We start from the raw sequence: 23,722 nt of genomic DNA, 5'->3' as shown, positions 1-23,722 counted from the left end.
CACTATGCCCTGAGGTGCAATATGGGCAGTGTTGTACCTTACCTGGGCAGGTGTGTTGGGGTTGCGTATGGGCATCATCATGTATGTGCTCAGAGGGTAGGCACTGTCCCCTGTAGAGGTGAGAATGGTTGTCATTTGTTGACAGTATCTATTGGTCTGTGTACCACATGCTTGCATGTGCATGTCCATTCATACTCACCAATGAGCCATGTGTTGCCATGCTTCCCAGCTTCCCAGGCCCGGTGTAGCGGCAACATCCTGAAGATGTAACTATCATGGGTGCTGCCAGGATAGTTGGCATATACTTCAGTAATGATCCCCTTGGCATCACACACAACCTGAACATTCATGGAGTGCCAATGTTTACGGTTGCGTAGATATGCTCCGTTGCTTGAGGTGGGCGTAAAGCAACATGTGCGCCATCAATGGCACCTAGCGCTTTTGGGAAGTGTGCCACCCCATAAACATCCTGACCCACTGCCTGCCTTTCTGCCGGTGTCCTGGGCATATAGATATGCCGGCAGACAGAAGGACGTGCAGTTATGATAGCCATCTGCTGGTGTAAGCAGCGCGACTGCGTGGCTGGGAGATGCACCGTCTATGGCGGTGGTCCGCTGGAATGAGCCAGTGGCCAAAAAAATGCAGAACAGTGAGCACCTTCTGCAAGGGGCTCAGTGCTTGGGAGCACATGGTGGGTGATGTGAGGTCATTTTTGTTTGCCGGTGGAACATCCCTCATAACGCCCAGGTTTTTAGGTGGTTGTGCTGGCCCGGCCGTCCCTTGCCTTGGAGTCTTGCGCAAGTCGTTCGTCTGCAAGTCCTGGATAGGCCCAGCGCATTGTGTTCCATGAATCAACGCACGGTGACGATTTCGCATGCAAGTCCCATTTTTTCAGCGCAGATTATTCCATGAATCGGCTCCACTGTCTTCACATACCAAGTCTGTAGTTATCCAACTCCTGAGCTGTCTCCAACCCTCTCTTCCCCACTCTCCTCACCTGAACCGCTGGATTCGAGGTCCTCACATTGTAGACGTCGTCGGATCAGGCAGTCCTTCTCCTTTCTTTGTGGAGTCTACCTGCCACAGGAGGAAGCCACAGGGAATGCTTGGAGAACAGCAGTCCTGTGGCTCCGTTCCCGTGATCAGGCCAAAAAAAAGGGAAAAAGCCCAAAGGCATAAAAAACCCTTATGCAATGATTGGGTAGTTCCTTCTCCAGGAAATTAAGAGTCCTGCGATTCCCCGATGATCCGGCCAAGAGGAGTCTAGCAGGACACAACTGGAGTAAGGGTGAAACAAGGCAAGTATAGCTGCAGCACTTCGCCTGATGGGACTCAAAGTTGCACGGAACTCCAAGCAGGTAAGCAGAGCTTAGAAGGAGAGACAGAGCCGCCGGGGAAGGAAAGGGGAAAATAAAACAGGAGTGAGAGAGTGAGAGAGAACCGGACACCGGAGAGGTGAAGCCTGAAGCCGGTACCGAGGTAAAAAGTGTAAACAGGGAGCGGGGGAGAGAGCTCACAAAGTAGCACAGGGCAAGAAAAAGAACAACCGACTTCAAAGGGAAGTCGAGAGAGAGAGCACTAGCGCTGGTACCCGAAAGAGAAACAACTCGCAGGGGTTGCAACGCAATGACCGCTTGGGGGGGGGGGGGGGGAATTAGTACCTCCCAGTCGTCCCCATGTTGAAAACAACTAGACGGGTACTTCGCGTAAACGAAGAAACCTGGTGGAGCTAATGGGCCGTATAGCACAAAGCAAATGGCAATGCGGAAGTAACCGCCAGTCATGGCAGCGTATGACAGTATGCCCCCTTCCAGTACGGAGAACCCCGGGCTTACTAGGGTGCAGTAGATGAAAGCGAGCCAGAAGCCTGGGAGCATGAACATGAGAATCCGGTTCCCATGAATCCTCCGACTCCATGATATCAAATATTCAAAACGGCCCCGGTAATACCGGGAATCACATATGGCAGAGACCTCGTACTCGTCTCTACCCCTTCTGTGAATCTTAGTCTGACGAGGAACCGGTCTATGGTAGGGGTCCGGAATATAAGGCTTGAGAATCGAGGAGTGAAAGACTGGGTGTATGCGACTAACACTAGGAGGGAGCTTCAGTTTAAAAGAGACAGGGTTGATCCTAGATAGAATGGGAAAAGGCCCCAAGAAACGAGGTGAAAGCTGCTTGATCCTTATTTCGTCTCCTTCTAGCCTCCAAACAACGTATGGCATTGGCGTGGGCCTCTAAAGTTCTTCAACACTGCCTCTGCCGCTAGGGAATTAATAGGGCTGGGAACTATCGGTAGAAATGATCTCGGGTGAACGCCATAGATACAAAAGAAAGGGGTTTGGCCAATGATTGAGTGTCTGGTATTGTTGTAGGTAAACTCCGCCACTGGAAGCAAGGAGACTCAGTCGTTTTGATATTGGTTGCTGTAGCATCGAAGATACTGTTCTAGAGTTGCGTTAAGGCGTTCAGTCTGACCGTTGGATTGGAGGGTGAAATCCTGATGAGAGAGCCCTTTGACACCAACCCGGGTACAGAGCGCCTTCCAAAATTTGGACACATATCGGCTGCCTCGATCCGAGATTATCTTATCAGGAAGCCCAAGTAATATGAAGATGTCTCTAGCAAATATCTCCACCATACCCGTAGCTGTAGGCAAACCCGGCAAAGGTGAAAAATGCGCCATTTTTGTAAGAGTGTCAACGGTCACCATAAAGCACGTGCAAGACTCTGACAGAGGGAGATCCACCACGAAATCAGTGGTAATGAGCCCCTGAGGATGCGTAGGTAACTGAGTCAATAGGCCGAGGTGTTTGCCGGATGGATATTTGGTCCTGGCACAGACCGGACATGCCTTGAGATAATCCATAACCTCTCCTTTTAGATTGGGCCAAAAGAAAGATCTTGCGTTGAGTTCGGCTGTGTTGTTCTGGCCCCTATGTCCAGCGGTGAGAGACTCATGACACCAACTAATTATCTTCTTGCGTAAAGGCCCCGAAAGAATGTACAGACGATCCTTGTAGAATACCAATCCGTCTTTTTCCGTGTAGGGAGTCTTACGGTGTAGTAGCAGTTCAGGTAATTCAGGGATCAGAGCCGTCTTAACCTCTTGAAGGAAAGAACTCACAAGAACCAGAATCTTGTTCCTAGGGAAAATAGGCTCTCTGAGGTTAGTGGCACAATCCGTTATCGAATCTTTGTGAGACAATGCATGAGCCAACCTGTTGTACGTTCCTAGGAGGTAGGTTATTTGGAAGTCGTACTGGGCGAAAAAGTGGGCCCACCGGGCTGGCCTCGAGTTAGCGCATTCCATAGTTTGTAGTACTTTTAAGTTCGTATGATCGGTTCCGATTGTTAACTTGTGCAGAGATCCCATCAATATGTGACGCCACTCTTCACAGGCCTGTTTCATGGCTAAGAATTCCTTTTCAAGGACTGAATAATTAAGTTGACTGGGAGAGAGAGTTCTAGACAGATAGGCTACAGGGTGTTCAAGACCGTCCAAAGCTTGTAGAAGAACTGCCCCAATGGCTATGGCTGAAGAATCAGACTCAACAATGAATGGTTTAGTCTGATTGGGGTGCCGTTATATCAGAGCGGAACAGAAGAGCTCTTTGGAGGTGACAAAAACTCTGTTCCGCTTCTGTGGACCACATGAAAGGACGAGCGTTCTTTTTGAGAAACCCTGTAATGGGATTAACTATTTCCGAGAAGTTGGGGATAAACCTTCTGTAGAAATTGGACAATCCGAGGAACCTTTGCACCTCCCGTACAGAGGTAGGGGTGGCCCAATCCAAGATGGCAGTGACTTTGTCATGGTCCATAGCCATCCTGTCTTCGGACAAAACGTACCCCAGATACAGCACAAAAGAGACTGCAAACACACACTTCTCCGGTTTGACTAGTAATTGGTTCTTTTGAAGGCGGTCCAGGACTTGCGTGACGTGACGAATATGCTCATTCATACTAGAGGAGAAAATCAGAATGTCATCAAGGTAAATGATTACCGACACCAAAAGCATATCCGAAAACATCGGTACATGAACCGCTGGAAAACAGCTGGTGCGTTCACCAATCTGAAAGGCATTACTTTGTATTCAAACAAATCGAATTCGTGCACCTTGCACTGCCTCGATATCGGTTATCAAAGGCATTGGATATCGGTCACGGACAGTGACCTTATTTAGGCCCCTGTAGTCGATACAAGGCCTAAATTCAGCCGAATCCCTCTTCTTAATGAAAAACAAAGAGGCTCCTGCAGGAGATTTAGAGGTTTGAATGAGACCGTTTTGTATGTTAGTATCCAAATAGTTACGCAAGACTTGCTTCTCGGTTTGCGTCAGGGAGAACATCCTACCAAATGGAACTAGAGCGTTCGGTTCCAGATCTATGGTGCAATCCTATGGCTGATGCAGAGGTAGTGTAGCAGGTTTCTTTTCCATAAAGACACTATGATAGGGGGAACAATATCGTGGTAGTGCGTGAACTCCAACATGCTCCTCCGTAAGGACTGTCGCGGTTTGGAGGTCACACCGGCTGGCCAGGGGAAGGCAATGTAATTTGCAAAACGAGGAACAAAAACTCAACTGATTGTTTGTCCAGTCGATCTGTGGATTGTGCCTTCGTAGCCACCTGATTCCGAGTATGATGGGAAAATGGGCAGCTCGAATGATATCGAACTTTAAGACCTCCGAATGTTGAAAAATGGCGACGGACAAGACCTCTGTAGTGTGTGTCATCGGCCCGGAAGAGAGGGGAGAACCATCAACTCCTACCTTCGGACCTTCTTAGCGGGCTATCCTGCGAAGACCCACTCTATCAGCCCACAGTCTGTCAACAAAGTTACCGGCCGCACCACAACCCAAGAGAGCTAAGGATTCCACCGTTTTGTTTTCAATGTTGATGACTGCTGGGATAACCATTAATCTGGAATACTCATTGGTGTTGGGTGCAAAGACTGAGAGGGAGACATAGGGACTGAGAGAAGTATTAGATAACCCACAGAAACCCGTCCCTACTGGCGCCGAGTGCGACGGTTTCCCGGTCTCTTGCTTGGTACTTCAGAGCAGTCTTTGAGGAGGTTTTGGTCTGATCCGCAATAGGTACATACTCCTTTCTCCTTTCTTTGTCTTCTTTCTGCTGCCGAAAGAGGTGCCCTAGTAGCACCAATCTGCATCGGTTTTTCTGGAGAATAGGAAGGAGAGGGTGAGGGTGACAGACGGGGATAGGAGTCAGCTAGAGAAACATTTGGTCATTGATTAAGACGTTCCAAGCACCTTTCCTGGAGCAGATATTCGATTTGTAGCACGGATGATAGTAATTCCAAAAAGGTCAGAGGGCGAGGGGACCTGGCAAGCTCATCCTTAATCTCCTCCTTTAAACCCCTCCGGAAAATAGCATATTGGGCTTGTTCCGGCCATCCAGCCCCGGCTGCTAAAGTCTTGAAGGTAGAAATATAAGATAGGACGTCTGAAGAATCTTGTCTAACGTCCAATAAGTCTTCACAAGCCGTGAACGTCAATTCTGGTCTTTCGAAAGTTTGCTTGAGTAAGGTCTGAAAGCCGGCGAAATCCTGAAGGATAGGGTTCGTACTGGTCACCAACGGGGTTGCCCATGCAAGCGCATTCCCAGTCATGTTGGATATCAGGAAGCCGACCCGCGATTGATCAGTAGCAAAGGTACGATGCCTGAAGGTAAAATATACTATACAGGCCTCCAGAAACTCCTACCTTTTTTTGGGGATCCGTCAAACTTCCCTGAGGAAAGCGCCATTGGTGGCAATTCTGCCAGAGGTGGATCGCGAGTTGAGACCAGTTGCTTAAGGACGGCGTTTTATGCCTTTAATGTCTGTAATTCTTGGGACATCCCTTGGATGGCCTTCCAGAGTTCCTGGACCTGCTCCTCGGTAGACATCCTGTCTTCTTTAGGGTGTTGCAATCTGTCCAACTCTTGAGCTGTCTCCAACCCTCCCTCTTCCCCACTCCCCTCACCTGAACCGCTGGATTTGAGGTCCCCGGATTGTAGACTATGTCGGGTCAGGCAGCCCTTCTCCCTTCTTTGTGGAGTCTGCCTGCCATGGGAGGAAGCCACAGTGAATGCTTGGGGGAACAGCAGTCCTGTGGCTCCGTTCCCGTGATCAGGCCAAAACAAGGGAAAAAGAGAGAGGTGGGGATGAGAGGGGGGGGAGCAGAGCACCAGACACCAGAGAGGCAAAGCCGATACCAAGGTAAAAAGTGTAAACAGGGAGCGGGGGGAAGAGAGCTCACAAAGTAGCATGGAGCAAGAAAAAGAACAACCGACTTCAAAGGAAAGTCGAGAGAGAGCACTAGCGTTGGTACCCGAAAGAGAAACAACTTGCAGGGGTTGCAACGCAATGACCGCTGGGAGGAGGAGGAATTAGTACCTCCAGGTGGTCGCCATGTTGAAAACAACTAGACTGGTACTTCGCGTAAGCGAAGAAACATGGTAGAGCTAATGGACCATATACCGCGAGGCAATTGCCAACGCGGAAGTAACCGCCAGTCACAAAGGCGTATGACAGTAGTCAATATATGTATTCCTTTTGTCTGAAGACCAATTACTTTTTATAATATCACATTTTGTCTTCTTCATAAACAACACCATTTTGTCAGGATGGTTTTTCAAATGTTCATCATAACACATTAGGGGAATTGCAACTTCCTTTCCACCACAAACTTCTGCCACATTGCAGTAGTTCAAGACAACTTCTTCCTGGGCCACTCGCCTGCCAGGACAAACCACGAATGTCCCTTTCCTGGTATGCTCGCCTGCCAGGATAAAACTCCTACTACTACTTGTACTCTGTGATGAGGCTTACTTCAAACTTTCCACACGTATATCCTTAATGGGGAAAGTTGAACCAACAAATGCTTCTTGGAGAAGTCTTTTGACTTTCAACATAAAGGGGTTTATAACTTCTTTCACAAGGATACAGTATATTTTGACAATGATCCACACATTGATTGGTTTGTCCCAGGCAATGCTGGTTACATTTCTTTACTCCTTGATTCTTTCAACAAGGTGGGATTTTCTACTGCAGTCTTTGGTTTTTTTCTGCAACAACATTTATCTGCTGGAAATGCGGTTTATAATGTCTACTTGTGTATCCCTCTTTAGGAAAGATGTATCCCCTTGAATTTATAAATGCCCGTGATTGACTTAGGCAATGCTGGCTACAATCTCTTATAGGTAATCTCCCCTTTCGTTTGAATATTGTTCCCTTTTTACTTTGACAATTGTGGTTACAATATTCTTCTACTCGATCTCTCTTAATATGAGAGTTGCGTCCAATTTGTTTTAATTCAATAGCTCGGTATTTAAAAGTTTCACTTTGTGACAGCGGTCTATTTCGGAGCGCCCCAGGAATACCTAATGAAGGCCAAGTCACTGGTATTTCCTTGCATCTCCATTGGACCTGCTGCTTCTGTTTCTACGATCGTCATGATTTCTTTGGTGCCTGGCGGCTCCGGTTAAACTCCTGCTGCTAGTGCTTCCTGTAAATGGAGTTTGCTCTGCTCCACACACACTCCCTGTGAACGCCACACACAGGAGTAGAAGGCAGGACACAGAGCTTCTCTCTGCCTCGCAACAACTGGCCTCACTACTGCTTCCCGCTGCGTGTTCTCTGCATCTTAGAGGATTCGCGACTTCTGCCACTTTCTCAGCACAGCAGTGGCCCGGTCTTCTGCTTTTTCCTGCTGCTTCTGCTGCTCCCACTGCTTTCCAATGACCTGCACCTGAAGGGCCTTTAAATGTTTAAAGGTCATGCTCAAGTGTGGGTCATTACAACCACTAACTACTGTTTGATAACTCTGAATCCCTCTTCCTCATCCCAGTACTAAGAGCATTATGATGTTCTTATTCATTTTAAGTTTAATTTAAGTTTATTTAATTTACTCTGTTATAATGGTTTATGAGATGGATCTGAGGCGACGCTTTCAGAGGAAATAACAGTTTGTTCTTGGTTTTATAATCCAAACAAAATGTGGAATGATAGCTAGTAGAAGTAGTTGTATTAACTCCTTGACCCTTACATATATCATTTCCATGTTTACAAAAGAGGGGTTTCATGTTTGACCCGTTGGTTAAATCTGGGAGGGTATGATCTACTGTTACAGCATGCCATTAAGTAGTCAGGCATTAGGGAATCCTCATCCTCACAAGAAGGTTCAGGAGTGGTATCAGACAAACAGAAAGACTATCACCTTTACAGCTTTTGTGGCCCCCATAAAGGCGGAGAGTACAGATTACACAGGAATTCTCATTACAACCAGGAAGTCCTCATCCACCAAAGGGGAGTCAATCCTGGGGAGGTCCTGCTTGCCCAAACGCCTAGGAAAGGGTCTTGCGGAGCGGGTTCACCTCCCTAGACTCAATGGGGATGACTCCCCTTTGGGGAGAAGGGACGAATTCACAAGATTCGTCACACTCCCTAGCCAATCCATCACTGCCTTCTCAGCCCGGTGAGTGTAAATGAAACGAAAAGTTGTTAAAAGTTGTTAACTTTCCCCTTGGGTTTCACAGATGGCGGCCCAAGTGGTCCAATGTCCATGTTGGTGTACCAAGACCCTTTTCCATGCAGTCTCACTGTAAGTCTGTACAGGGGGTGTGGGTATGACTCCCCACTATATCCGTGGTGGTAAAGATTCTTTGAGGGATTGTGCCTGCCTGCAGGTGGTCCTTGATGCTGCTTTGCCGTCAGTAACTCAGAGTCGCTGTTTCGTCGGGTTGCTCTCTCTTTTTGCCAGGGTTTCCCCATTGAAGATGAAATAGTTTGTTCGTTTTATTCACTTATAATGCGCACCAAACCCGAAAATAGCCGGGCGCAACATTACAGAAAAATGCGAAGCTTAGGTTACAGGGTAGGGTCAAGGGTTACATCAGGTTACATACAGAATACAAAATACAGTATATTACAGGTAGATGGAGAAGGCAGTTTACAAGCATGCATGAAGAGTACAGGGTACAGTGAGGACAGTGAATGTACAGGTTCTGGATGGATATTAGCTCATCGGCCAGATGGGCAGCGTGAGGGGGTCCAAAGAGGAAAGGTAAGCAGGACCAAGATGTGTATATACAAAGGTCTTGTGGGGATGAGTAGGCACTAGTGGGCTAATCAATGGCGGACCTCAGCAGATTAATGTAGTCTGATCTAAATTTCAGAAAGTGCTGCTCCTCGCATAGAGGGTGGGGCAAAGAGTTCCATAGTTGGGCCGCTCGAACCTGGAAGCTACTTCCCCCGCCTTAGTTAACCTAAATCTTGGTATGATGAGGCTATTGGCATTTGAGGTTCTGGCTGGGCGTTTATGGTTTCTTTTTGTACGTTTATTTGTGAGATAGCTCGGTGTGGCATTGTTCAAGGCTTTGTGAAAGAGGGATGCTACTTTTAAATTGATTTTATTTTGGGTGGAAAACCAGTTGTTTTGGTGCCTGATCTTTGAAATGTGCAATCTTTTAGAAACACAGAAGGCATCTCGAAAGGCGTTATTTTGTAAAATTTGAATTCGATGAGTGATGGATTTATTGGCTCCAATGTAGAGGGCATTACAATCGTCGAGCCTAGAGAGGATTAATGCTCTCGCAAGGATAAGGCAATTGTTGTCAGAGATAAAGCGCTTGCCCGCTCTAATGAGCTTACATGTGTAAGCAGTAGCTGATGCCAGAGACTTCGCCTGTTTGTCGAAAGAAAGGGTGGCATCCAGATAGAAGCCAAGTTTCTTCACCTCTTTTGAAATCGATGTTAATATCATCAAGGTGTCTAATGAGGTGTAGTCCTGACTTAGTTTTTTGAGGTTAGCATGCGTCCCTAGAATGATAAGCTCTGTTTTGTTTTGAATGTTGCGACTCCACTTCTGGGCTCATTCTCTTCTCGCTACTGATCTTCAAATTTGCCTGTGTCATTTGTAGCGATATCTCTGAAACAAAAAGACTGACACTGGCGAGCCGTGTGTACAGGGGGTAAGGCTGGAGCATCTAATGGTCTGCAAAAGTACATGCATGCACCAGGGGGTGCAGGGATAGGGGAGGCAGGAATTGGGACCCTCTATGCTGGCCACCATTCCAGCTCAGGGATGGACTCACTTTGAATATATGATATGATAGGCATTTATAACGCGCGTATACACAAGTGTTTCAAGGCGCAACGAGGGATGGGAACATGGGGAAGACGGACAACGATCCTACTAGGCCAGGTGTCCTTCAGATCGCGCAAGTGCGTGGGAAGGGGGCGGGGAAAGTGCAGTACATGGCAAGATAATAACAATAAGTAAGTAGCTGCCAGCATATGGCAAGTGCATGAGTAAGTGCGGGCATCAGGTGTCAGGTCTGGGAGGGGGGGGGCTGTAGGGATACAGAGACAGTCCCCAAGTGCGGGGGTTGCCAGGTGGGCAGTGCAGGTGTGAAACGCTGGCGGGGGAGGACCTCGTCCCGAGATCAGAGGGTGTCCATGTAGCCGGTGCAGTTTCCAGATGCACTAGGAGGTCAGCAGAGGAGGGGAGGAGAAAAAGCAGAAGCAAAGAAAGGTTTTGAGGAGCTTCTGGAACCAGAGATGGTTCTCCTCGAGTTTAAGGGAGGCAGGGAGGCTGTTCCAGAGGGAGGCACCAGCTGAGGAAAGAGATCTGCTACCAACTCGTGGCTTGCAGAAGCGACTGACCCTGAGGGAGTTGGAGGCGGATGAGTGAAGAGCTCGAGAAGGGATATATTTAGGAAGAGAGAGTTGAAGGTATTGAGGCCCCAGGCCCCAGAAGGCCTTGTGGACGATGCAAGGGTTTTGAACTTAATCCTCACAGCCACTGGGAGCCAGTGCAGAGATTTCAGTCCTGGAGAGATACGATCCCTGGGCTAAAGGCCAAGGACAAGTCTTGCATTCCTGTTCTGGATAAGTTGCAGAGGTCGGAGAGTGGAAGGAGGCAGATTTAGAAAGAGGCTGTTGCAATAGTCCAGCGTAGAAAAAAAAACAGCTCTGCAAACAGTGAGCTTCTGGGGGAAGGAGATGAAAGGAAGAATACCTCTAAGGAGGTGCAGCTGGTAGTTTGACTTCTTAGAGATGTGAGGAGAGAAGAAGAGTGTTAAGTCGAAGATGACCCCAAGGTTCTTAGCCTTGCAGGTGGGAGCAGGAAGAGGGCCAAGAGAGGCCGGCCAGAGAGCTGCAGGGAAGGAGGGAGCGGGTGTGCAGATGAGGAGAATCTCAGTCTTACTGCCATTAAGGCAGAGGTCATTGGTGGCACACCACTCCTGGATAGCAGACAGGCAGTCAGAGATGAGAGAGGGAGAGGGAGGAGGCCGAGGGTAGCCTGAAAATGAGCTGGGTGTCATCAGCATAGCACTGAAAGTTGGGGCAGAGAGCGGCGATGTGATGGGCGAGGAGTGGCAGGTATTGGTTGAACAGCCAGGGAGAGAGGTTAGACCCATGGGGCACACCACAGGTAGAGAAAAAGATAGAGAGGAAGAACCCAAGTAGGACCAGGGAGGGTCGGTCAGAAAGGAAGGAAGGAAGGAAGTCAGCCAAACTAGAGCCTGACCAGTGATACCCAGGTCATCACGTAGACGGTTGAGCAGGATGGCATGGTTGACCGTGTCAAAGGCAGAAGAGAGATCAAGCAAGATGAGGACACAGGGGGTGTTGGAGTCAAGGTTGGAGAGCAGGTCTTCACGGATGTTCAGGAGAGCAGTTTCTGTGCTTCTGGCAGCTCTGAAGCCAGACTGATGGGCATGTAGACAACCAACAGATTCAGTGTGGAGATTAAGCTGGGAGATGGCCAGTTTCTCCAGGAGCTTAGTGATGGAGATTGGGCGATAGTTGGCCGGGCAGGAGGAGTCGGCAGAGGGTTTCTTAAGAAGAGGGTGCACAAGGGAGTGCTTCAGGGGGGTGGGAAGACTCCAGTGGCCAAGGAATGATTGCAGGAATCAGCCAGGGCAGGAGCCAGGGAGTCGATGTGGTCCTTGATAGTTTTGGAGGAACAGGAGTGAATCTGTTTCAATAAGACTTTCATAGATCGGACTGGTCTAGAAACCTCATCTGCAGAAAAAAGAGGAAAGGCAGAGAAGGAGGGAGGGGAGGTGGCTGCAGAAGGACCAGAGGAAGAGCAGGGAGTAGGGGGAGGGAGGGGATAGGAGGAGAGTGAGGACAGGATGTCCTGAGTTTTAGAGATGAAGTGAGAAGTCAGTGCCGTGCAGAGGGCCTGGGAAGGGACAGGAGAGGTAGAGACTGCGCAGGATTGGCCAATTCCTTGCAGATTTTAAAAAGAGTTCAGCCGAGTTGTTAGATGCTGCAGAGACGCGGGCTTGGATAGGAGCTCTCTTCTTAGTGAGGACAGAGCCGGTATTGCCTTTGGAACAGGCGGCAGGCCAGTTTGTCAGAGGATGTACATGAAGTACACCATTTCCTCTCGGCCACCCTGCACTTGCGTTTTAGGGTGACGAGGTCGGAGTCATACCAGGAGTTACACTTGGCTTTTGGCTTCAGGCGGATTCCCACGACAGGGGCAAGGATATCAAGAGTAGCAGATATAGCAGAGTGGAGGGTGGAGAGGGCTGTGTCAGGGTGAGAGTCAGCCAAAGGGGGTGGGAGGGTGAGAAGGTGGCAGCAAAAGCCTCAGCCGACACGCGCTTCATGGGTCAGATGACCGAGAAGGTGGGTGGCAGTGATGGAGGTGGCTTGGCCTGAGGGGTAGAGAGGGTGAGATGGGAGGAAAGGAGAAAGTGATCACTCCAGGAGAGCGGAGTGGTGGGGCTCTGTAGACCTCCAAAGCATAGCTGAGAGGTGTTCTCATCCTTTTATTTATTGGTTATTTAGAATGCACCTATACACAAGTGTTTTGAGATGCAACAAAGCAGGAGAATGGGGGGGGAACAGGGGAAACAAGATGGAGCGATTTTACTAGGCCTTGTGATATTCAGATCGTTTAAGTGTAGTAATGGAAAGTGCACGGGGTGGGGAGGTGGTCGGGGGGTGCAGAACAGGGCAGAAGGTCCTGTGAGAAGGAGTGCGCTAGGTGCGGCTAGGTGGCCAGGGGAAGGGAGGACTACAAGTTGAGGGCAAGATAGTTGGCTGGAGAGGCTTCAAGGCCAGCCAGACAAGTGCAGGCAGGAGGGTCAGGGGGTGAAAGGGCAAGTGCAAGATGAGGAGGTGGGTCAGGGGAGACCAAGTGCAGGGGTAGACTGGACATGGGGGAGGAGGGGCTGGCGCCCTGTAAGACTCTGAAGGAACCAGGCCGCCAGTCTTAGGCAGAAGGTGACATTAGCAGGGGAGGGGGGGGGAGAGGGAAAGAAGAAGAGAAAAGGACGAAGGGAGGAATTAGGCAGATTGAGCAAGAGGCTGTTGCAGTAGTCCAGCCTAGAGAGGACCAAAGCTCTGGAGGCATTGAGTTTCTGGGGGAAGGTGATGAAAGGGAGTATGCCTCTGAGGAGGTGCAGCTGAAAGTGGGCCTTATTGGCAAGGTCTGTGATTTGAGGAGACAAAGAGAGTGTAGTCGAAGATGACAGCAAGCTCTTTTGCTTCACAGGGGGGTGAGGGGAGAGGTGGGGGCCCAAGAAGGGGGGCCAGAGTGTGGGAGGGAAAGAGAGAGCAGGGGTCCCAATAAGAAGGATCTCTGTCTTACTGGCATTAAGGCAGAGATTGTTAGCAGTGAACCATGCCAGAATAGCAGACAGGCAGTCAGGAATGAGGGAGGAGGAGGCAGAGGAGGGAAGCTTAAATGAGAGCTGTGCGTCATCCGCATAACACTGGAAGTTAGGAGAGAAGGTGGAGATCAAATGGGCTAGAGGGTCCAGGTAGATGTTGAAAAGCCAAGGCGAGAGGATAGATCGCTGAGAGATACCGCAGGCGGAGAGTGATTATGGTGGACGGAAAAGGGCCCAGTTGAACCTGGGATGGGTCGGTCCGAGAGGAAGGAGGTAAACCGGTCGAGAGCCAGGTCCGCGATGACAAGGGTATCACGGAACCGATTTATCAGGGTGGCATGATTGACTGTATCAAAGGCAAAGGAAAGGTCAAGAAGGATGAGAACGGAAGGAGAGCTGGCGAGCAAGTCTTCACAGGTGTTCAGGAGAGCAGTTTCCATACCCCTGGCAGGTCTGAAGCCAGACAGGTGGTCGTGGAGAAAACCAACAGATTCAGCGTGGTGGATAATCTGGGAGATCGCCAGAATCTCCAAGAGTTTGCCCAAGAAGGGGGCAATGGAGATAGGGCGGTAGTTTGCCGGACAAGAAGGGTTGGCAGAAGGCTTTTTGAGGAGAGGGTGCACAAGGGAGTGCTTAAGGAGTGAGGGGAAGGATCCAGTGGCAAAGGAGCAATTACAGAAATTGGTCAATGCTGGAGCAAGAGAGACAAAGCGGTTGATTCATGGAATTTGTGTGCCGAAAAATGGGGATTTGTGCGCCATTCTGCCCGCAAAACCCCATTTGTTAAACAGGGATTTGCGGGCAGAATGGCGCACAAATCCCAGTTTTTCGGCACACAAATTCCATGAATCAGCCCCAAAATGTTGTCCTTGATAGTTCGGGAGGAGCAGGGGAGCACTTGTTTGGATGAGAGTTTCATAGAGCGAGCAGGTGTTAAGGGAGAAAAAGAGGAGGGGAAAGTGGGACCAATGGAGGCCTGAGAGCGGGTGAGGGAAAAGGGTGAGAAGTAGAGGGGAGTGAGGACAAGATGTCCAGAGTTTTAGAAATGAGACGAGAGGCCAGAGAAGCGCAGAGGGCCTGGGAAGGAAGAGTGGAGACTGCAGTAGGGTTGGCAAATTCCTTGCAGATTTTCAAAAGTTCAGCCGTGTTGTTAGTGGCCGCAGAGATCCAGACTTGGAAATAGGCTCTCTTCTTCGAGCAGATGGAGAGTCTGTATTGCCTTTAGAGCAGGCTGCAGACCAGTTTATCAGAGGATGTGCTTGAAGCCTGCCACTTCCGCTAAGCCGCTCTGCACTTGTGTTTCAAAGCGGACAGGTCAAAGTCATATCAGGAGTTGAGCTTGAAGGCAGGTTTCATGCGGATCCTCATGACAAGGGGAAGGATGTCCAGAGTGTTGGAGATGGAGAGTTGAAGGTTAGTAAGGGCTGTGTCAGAGTGAGAGTCAGTGGCAGGAGTAAGAGGGGGAGTGAAGGTGGTGGAAAAAGTGGCAACTGACACTCGCTTCATAGGTCGAATGACAGAGAAGGAGGCTGGCAGTGCGGGCAGGGGCTTAGCCGGGGAACCCAGGAGGTCCAGGTGAGAGGACTGGAGAGCATTATCAGACCAGGATAGAGGAGTAATAAGAGGGTTGGAGATGGGGAAGTCTGAAGAGATGAGAGCCCCCAGGGTGTTTCTGGCTGAGGGCGTCGGACCAAAGGGAAGAATGGAGAGGGGAAAATATCACAGAGGTTGCGGAAGAGCCCACAGGTCGCATTACGGGAGTCAAGGTGAATATTGGAGCTTGAGGAGGTCAGAAGACAAGAGGTGAGGTCAGCTCATTCAGAGAGGTAGGGGGAGACCTGGCCAGAGGGCCTATAAATGGTGGCCAGGGTTAGAGAGCACAGGGGAGACGTCAAGTCTGCAGACAAGGCATTCGAAAGAGGAGTAGGCCTGAGTGGGTATGATAGTAACGGGGACCCACCCAGGGAAGATCAGGGCCACTCCGCCCCTGGGCCGGTTAGGCCTAGGTTTAGAGTGGATCTTGTAAACCTCAGGGAGGAGAGTGTGAAAACTTGTGGCAGAGCTGGCCGTGAACCATGTCTTGGTGAGAGCGGGGACACTTAGGTCGAGGTCCTCAAGAAGTGTGCAAATGTCAGAGGAGAAGGCAGAGCAGGAGTGGAGGGTAGCTAAATGGAGCAGGTTGACATTTTTGAAGGTGTTCCGAGGAGGGGTACAGGAGTGTGGTGCAACCGTCGGAGGTGGCAGAGGAGTGTCAGGAGAGGGGAGGAAGTTGATGAGAGACGGCAGACGCCCATCAAGAAGGAGGCAGCTGGGCTGAGGAGCCCTTGGCCATGCCAGTGCCATTTAAGTAGACCATAATGATGACTCTAGAGGACAGGAAGAATGCCAAGAGTACCTCCCAGCGGGTGCCACGCTTAATGGGAGAGGAAGAGAAAAGGGAGAGAGCAGAGACCATGAGGGGAATCCAGAAGATCCAGAGAAGGAACAACAAAGAGGATGTCTGTAACAGTCTGCCTGGAAGAAGCATTGACATAGGGGAAACCAATGTGGAAACCAGGAGGTCCTTCTTGAACGTTTTCCTTCCAGATAGATTAGCAATTGGAGAAGATAGGGGAGATTGGGAGCACCATTGAGAGCACCATTGAGGACAAAGTGGAGAGAAGGAAGGGGTGGGGAGCGGGAGAGAGAGGGCGGAACTGCAGAGCACGATCCAAGTACACACAGCAATGCAACGATCAAGAGAAGTGTAAAGGAAGAGGCCTAGGAAACAACATACAGCAGAAAACACAATTGCAAACCAAGCAGATTTGAATTTCCCAGAGGAATGGAAAGGCATACAATTAAACAGCAGTTGTAAAAACAAGCAGTTTTGAAATACCCAGACAAGAGGGAAAACAAATTTAAACAGAGCCAGCAGTTGTAAAATCAGGAAGTTTTGATTTTTCCAGACAAGAGGGAAAAGGCCACTTTAACCACAGCAGCAATAGCAGAATGCAAACAGATCTGAGCTATGCTGGAATCAGTAAGAAGTTGCAGCGAATATAAAGATGGTGAGGTGATTGTGGAATGAAGGCAGAAAAGTCCACGATACAGATCAGGGTAGAGGCCTGGTAAAGTGCAGGACAAGTTAATATAACAATGGTGGCCAGTAAAGTAAGGTCCGTAGGCAGGAGTCAGTACAGATACAGCCGGCCAGAATGCAGGAGCATAGGAGACGGCGGGAGTGAGGCATCCAAGGTGCCGAGAGGTGCAGCTCAAGGCGAGAACAATAGGTAGAACAGGAGCGAGGGACAGGAAACTAAATGCTGCGAAGAAGGCTTAGACAGGAAGAATTGGTGGCAAAGTCCTGGACTCAGCTTCCGTGGAGGGCATGGCAGCCCGCATCAAGGGGCCGTGGGAGGGCGCGATGCCGTGTGTCAGGCAGCAATGAAGGGGACCCTGAGCAATACTCACAGGTGAAATTGGAGTGGGTCAGGAGGGACTTACCATCTGTGTGCAGCGTGCAGGGAATGGCGAGGAAAGTATTAGTTAGGATCAGTGGAGAAAGGGAGGGCCCCTCCAGAGCCCGGACAGGGTCGACCAAGGCTATTATAGGTGGGCCCACTGAGGGGGCCGGCATTGCCTGCCAGCTCCCGGGCCAGAGCACAATAAAGCATGCATGTAGCCAATCAGGCACTGCGTCCAGGAACCAAAGGTGTTCCAATGCGGGTGCAGTAGTCCGCGGCCATGATGGAGAGACCGACTTAATGCAGGTGGAGATCCTCATGAGAACGGGACTCAGGGGCAGGATGTCGTTTGCTCAGGTAGTGAATGCAGAATGAGACTCAGACATGGTCAACCCAGGCTCTTATAGATGGCCCATTGTGGGGGCCGGCATCGCCTACCGGCTCCCGGGCCAAAGCACAATAAAGCGTGCAGCCAGTCAATCAGACACTGCACCCAGGAACCAAAGGTGTTCCGATGCAGGTGCAGATGTCAGTGGTCATGATGAAGAGGCCGACTCGATGCAGGTGGATGTCCTCACGGCAACTGAGCTCAGGGGCAGGATATAGTTTGCCCAAGTGGTGAATGCCAGGCCAGGGCAACTACCATGTCACAATGGCAAATGCCGAAAGGCATAGTCTATGGGATCTGGTTATTTACTAGGTAGGGGACAAGGGCCACATCTGTAGTTTAAGGCCACTGGCTATGGCCAAAGTCTGGGGGCAGTTGACAACACTTGTTTTACTAATTGGTGCACAGTGGACAGTAGCCATGGTCGAAGGTCCTCGCCAGTAGGGTCTGCTTAGTTATTAGTGTGGGCGATATGGGCCATGGTCTTTTGCCTAATTTCTGCAATCTGTACAGTGAACATGGCCAAAGGCCATGGGCGGTGTGATCTTGTTAGTGACTAGGCAGGGGTATATGGGCTACAGTCGAAGGCCATTGTCAGTGGGCATCACTCCTTTTTACTAATTGGTGCAACATAGGCCATGGTCGAAGGCCATCGTTACTGACCATGAAGATATACCACCCTTGCAATTCAGTGAAAAAAACAGTTACGATAAAGTTAAAATGATCAAATTCATCACAACAAAACCCAGGACATTCAGTGGGTGTGGGAAGTGGCAACAATCTTAACTTGAAGTGCCCACCCCTCTCAATTGCTCAGCCCACGAGTACATACGATCACAGCAGGCGTGAACAATTAAATAAAAAAATGGCATCATGGAGGAGATCTATGTGAGGGACAGAGTTAAGATTGCCATCACTTCCCACAACCCCCGTATTTCCTGAGCTTTGTTGCGATGAATCAGATGATCATAAAATCGGTCTGAACTAAACTTTTTCACTGAATATAAATATAGTATGCTTCATAGTAGGTTTGCTATTCATTTCCTCGGTTCATCTTTCCATACCACCCCATTTCTAAATTAATGTGGAACATCGAGTGCTCTGCAACATCAGGCTCAAGGACAGGGCCCACAATTTCTCTCTTCTTGAAAGCAATGCATTTTATCTCTAGACGGTCGAGCATAAAGTGCACATTGGCTGTTAGGCATGTTTAATGTGTTTGTGTTACCAGAACACTTCCACAAGAAGGACATGAAGCTAGACAGAGTACGAACAGTGCTGCAAATGGCTCCAAGTTCTGATCGTATCAATGTTCAATGTAATTCTTGACCCTCTGACTATCCTTTGCATGCAATCATGCTTTCCAGGGTGCTCAGTGAACGCCTCAAATGTCAGTGGTTTGAATGATCCTCCCTCCTCCTCAATCTCCTTTAAAGCCGCCATTGGATTCTTTTGGTAGGCATGGCCTCGTCCTGAATTGCTTGTTCATGCTTGGAGCAAAATTCAAGTTTTTGTAGAGCACACAGACCATACATATGTACCAGCTACACTGCCAGCCCTGATTAAACTCTTAAGATCATTGTTTCTGGATCTGGAAAGTAATACAGGGGACAGGAAATTCAAAAAGACTGGTCCAGTTTGAGAAAAAGATGTAAGCATCAATACAAACATCTACCTTTGGGGGAAATAATTAAGTGCATGCAAAAATCCCCCAAATAAAAAGCAGGTCTTTCTGTTTTGAACATGAGTCTTGAGTCATGTGGGTATCTAGTGGGGAAAAGCAGAAAAGACATAGCGTTCCAGTTAAACACAATTTGTATATAGCTCTCTATACCTAAATTGTCTAGAAGCAGATAGGCAATATCAATGGAAACAAACACATACGACACATCGAGTTATATTTGCTGTTCAAATGGAAAGGATATCCAAAGACAAGAAAATTTCACAGAGTTGCACCAATCGCCCTCAAAATTTAGCTCAAAAAGGAACATCAGCACAGAGAAGACCACATACCTTTCCATTGAGGACAATATTTTGGCTTCCACAGAGTACGGACTGCCTGCTGACTTTATTTCCCGATGCCTGAAAGAAAAGCACACATACATTTTGTCAGTGAAATGTTGCACTATGCATCCAATAAGGTTGGGGTAGCTGAGCATAAGTGGCTCCTGAAAATGTATTTCTCCCAGGAGGTAGAAAGAAACCAGCAGAAGGTTTCCAATAAATATCTAGAGATAGTGTTTCACCAAAGTTTACAGAAGATGGCATACAGCAAGTACATAATAAAGCCAATATAAAATGGGACACCTGCCTATGATGAACTACCAAAACATGACATCATTTAAAATCGAATAAAAGAAATTATTAACAATACTATAAAGGAGCATAGCTTAGTAAGTAATAGTGGTGGGGGGTGATTGATATTGGATCAAGTGATGTGGTTGCCCAGACTAAGACAACAAGAGTGTAACGAGTTGCGAACCAGCACTTTGTTACATACTTTTTGTTAGGCAGAATTGCATGCAGTACCCTCTGGGACCACTACACACAATTAGGACTACAGGCGTTAGACAAACCAACCTTTGGTATAAGTCTGTACCACACAGTTTTTGGTAACGAGCTGAGCAGCCAGGCAAGCAAGAGTGAACGTGAGCAGTACAAGGGTGTCTGGTCAAAGGATCGAGTGAAAAGGATCGAGTCAAAAGGACCGAAAACCAAAGGGTCGATTTTTTTTTTAAATGTATATATTTTTTTTCAATATCGTATAAGTAAAAAAAGTGGTTTTTACACCAAAAAAATAAAATAAAAAAATGTGACCTTTTTTGGTCCTTTTGACTCAAGCCTTTTGTCATTCGATCCTTTTCATTCGAACCTTTGACCTATAACTCAGTACAAGTAGTTACAAAGAGGACTTTCAATCACAGTGGTTCAAGTAAACACTTCTACTCAAGGTTTCTTGGTAAAAACATGTATTAATTTATTAAACAATAATTTAGAAAACATTTCACTAGCAGAAGACAACTTATATACCAATACACTTCAATACAAAACTATTAAGATTGAGACAGTTTGAGCTCCCCTGAAATAGGAGCCAAATGGCAGTTCAGTTACTTAGAAATGAGCAAAAGGGACATGGTAAGTAGAATAGATCACATATACTTGTTAGACAGTGCGAATAGTTTCAGTTCACCAGAGGAGTTCAATTCAAGTTAATAGGCCAGGCCAAAGTCAATGGCTAGTGCTCTGGATAGGAAAGAGCAGTTCTGGAATCAAACGGTAAAGTCTTTGCAAAAGTTCTCAGAAGTAGTTTAGGCGAAAAAGAATCATATGTCGGGTCACAAGCTGTTTAGGCCTGTAAGTTGGGAAAGTTCCACAAACTTTCACCGCAAGAGTGGCGTTCTCTCAATCGGGTTGGCACAGTACCTTAGTATGAAGAACAAAATGCAGCTGACGATGCTGGTTCCTGGCAGGTCCTGTAGATCTCACTGTTCCGGAGCCTCAGTCGTGGGGACAAGAGGGAGGACGTCAGGGGACTCCTGCACTGCACGGGATCGTCGAAAAAGCAAACAAGATGGAGTCACTTCAGTTCCAGTAGCTGTAGTTTCAAGCACACAAGCTGGTATCCCTATCCCTGGTTAATCCTAACCAGCCTGGAGAATGGTATCCAGGTCGCTTACAAGTTGATTGGTCCCACCAAATCAAGGAAGAAGTTGTCCTTGAAGGGGCTTCTCCGTCGAGATGAACTTGGCAATTCATACCTGCAGCAGGGCTTCACCGGGCAAACCAACAGCCAAGGAGTTGCAGCAGCCGTCCTCTTCCAGCTCTTCTTCGGTTCTTTCGTTCCAGTGGTCGACTCTGCTTTCCACAACAGTTTTCTTCCTTTCATTCCAGCCTAGCTGTCACTCACCCAGCCGGGTGCCTGTCCTTGCCGGAGAGTTAGCCAGCCAATCACGCCAAAGTGCATTTGGGTCTCCTAGGAGACTAAGCACAGGGAGTTTTGGGCACCTCCCTCACTTCCTGCCCAAGAGAAGTCTTCAGTCCTGAAGCCCGCCAAAGGCACACAAACACAGGGACCAAACCTAGTTTGGCGCGCAGAGACAAACACTAGAAGGACCTTTCCAAAAAGAAACAGCGAAAAAAGAAGGCTGGGATCTGTTTCGACAAAGGGGCTTAAGGCGCCATCTTGAAAATCATGGCTCCCGTGATTTTCAGCTACCAGTGTTCGCAGTCGGGAAAAATCATGGTAGTTCATTGTAAAACCACTGCCACCAGCCTTTTCAATAGCAAAGGGTAGCATTTGACTGCTACATGAGTATTTAGGCACAGGGGATACTATGTAACCCCTCCAGCACTCCATCATAAGATGGTGTGTGCTGGGTCTGTGAATTTGGAAAAATTAGTAAAGTCAGTTTCACTTTACATTCTCTGGGAAACAGTTTATCCCAGAGAAAATATCTAAACCTTTGGGAAGTCTAAACGACATCCCTGTGTCACTGCAGTGAGGGTGCTGTGTAACACACATGAAAAGATGACGCCTATGGAGTTATCTAAAACTCCATAATCAAAGAACACAAGTGAAAAACACACATCAAATTAAAGAGTGGGAAAAAAAAAGGCTCACACTCTTTCCAGGTAAATAAAATCAAGTCCTCATCCAGCAAAATTGCAGGGGGTCTCTAAGGTAAAGGGAATTAGCACATCTATGAGAATTCTCCCTAACACTTTTAAATGGAAAAACAGCTATTCTGTGCTGTAATTTCTATGTCTTCATGGTGTTCATTATATTTGTTAGTGAAGATGTGTTTCATTGTTCCACTATAGATTTCAATGAAACACCCAGCCTATTTGCTTATACCATGAACACAAGCCTGGCTTATGAGGCAACTAAAGCTGTTTTAGCTTCACTTACCTGCTCAGCTAATTTGTTTTGGGGGCACTGGTGAGCCTTTAAAGCTACCAGTGCAGGAGCACTGTTTCCCTCATCGTATTTTCTGTAGCACACAAGCACTAACTATCTTAAGGTAGCGGCCCACAGAGGCAGTTTGCATCTTTTTTGTTTTGTAACTTGCTATGCCTGGTGTGACTGGAACTGGCATTTGCGAAAGGGGGATGGGATCCCCCTCCTTGCGGGAGGTTGGAAGGGTAGGGGGGAATCCAGAGCCTGTCCTAATTCTAAGGGCAAGTTTCACAGAGTGGGTCCAAACTATTGTCTACCCACCCCTTGTGCCAAGATGTTTCTGTGCAGGCAGTTTTATACTCGGGTCATGCCTCGACAAATTGTTCACTAGTCTCCTCTTATCTTTTGCAGAGCTATCACGGCAGAACAAGAAGAGATGACCAGGATGCACAACAGGAGAGTGTGAGAGATGCGTTCAGGAGTGAAAGCTAACTACATGGCAGACATGCTGCAGCAAGCTGCGGCACGGGGATAGAGACCCGCTCCTATACACGACAATGCCGCAGAGCTGCCCAAAAACATGCACCAGCACACACAAAACTCTGAAGCCCCCCCCCCAGACCACCAGGGACCAAGAAGGGAGAGGAACCCATCCTCCCCAGACAGACTTATAGGGAGACCCTCCAGAAGCTGGTCTTGGAACATGAACAATTGCCTTTCGGGTCGCCAACTGTGGTACAAGACAAACAAACCTGGGCAGAGAAAGTAGGTGGTGTTTATCCCCCTACTTATGCTTTTTGGCATATATACACACCCGGCATGGGGAAGACAGGCCCAGATTGGCCAGGGAAGAGTCATTCAATCTTGGCAGACCGGAGGGATATGAGCAGGGAATTAACAGGAAGCAGAAGTGTGGGTTTTTCAGGTGAGGTCAGAGGTTGAGGTCCACCAAGAGACCAGCAGGAGGAAAGAAGATGGGGCAGACGAGCTGTGGAGAAGGTGAGGGATTGGCTAAAGAGTGAACGTGGTTCTGCCGTGTGGGTGTGTGTTGCAAGTGGATAGGCAAAGTAGTGTATGTGAAACAAATACTACTGAGTGAAAGGAAGGTGTTTGAGTAGTTTAGAGGGAAGAGTAGCGGTTTGGGGGGGAGACTTAGCCATTTGGAGGGGATGTATCCAATTGCATGGAGTTGAGGGAGAGGAGCCGTTTGGGAGGAGGAGCAGTAGTGTAGAGGAGAGAAAGAAGGAGCTATTAGTTATGCTAGTAGGGGGAAGGGGGAATATCACCAAAGGTTTGAGGCTCGAGCTAGGAAGAGTGAGAACCTAGCAGGGACAGAAGAGTTATGGGAGG

At 48.4% G+C, this 23,722-nt stretch overlaps 1 protein-coding gene across 1 annotated transcript in view; it reads right to left on the bottom strand.

The window, feature by feature from the left end:
- Positions 1–23,722, bottom strand: part of DCTN5 (dynactin subunit 5) — a 271,945-nt gene that overhangs the window by 232,171 nt on the left and 16,052 nt on the right. Inside the window, exon 2 of the mRNA XM_069647388.1 lies at positions 19,489–19,557. Coding sequence (XP_069503489.1) covers positions 19,489–19,557 — 69 coding nt within the window. The remainder of the gene's footprint in view (positions 1–19,488; positions 19,558–23,722) is intronic.

The sequence above is a fragment of the Ambystoma mexicanum genome, chromosome 2q, assembly GCF_040938575.1.
Source record: "Ambystoma mexicanum isolate Mex_15411 chromosome 2q, UKY_AmexF1_1, whole genome shotgun sequence".
NCBI classification, from domain to species: domain Eukaryota; kingdom Metazoa; phylum Chordata; class Amphibia; order Caudata; family Ambystomatidae; genus Ambystoma; species Ambystoma mexicanum.
The sequence above is the reverse complement of the archived record's forward strand: the minus strand, read 5'-3'. Positions and strand labels throughout refer to the sequence as shown.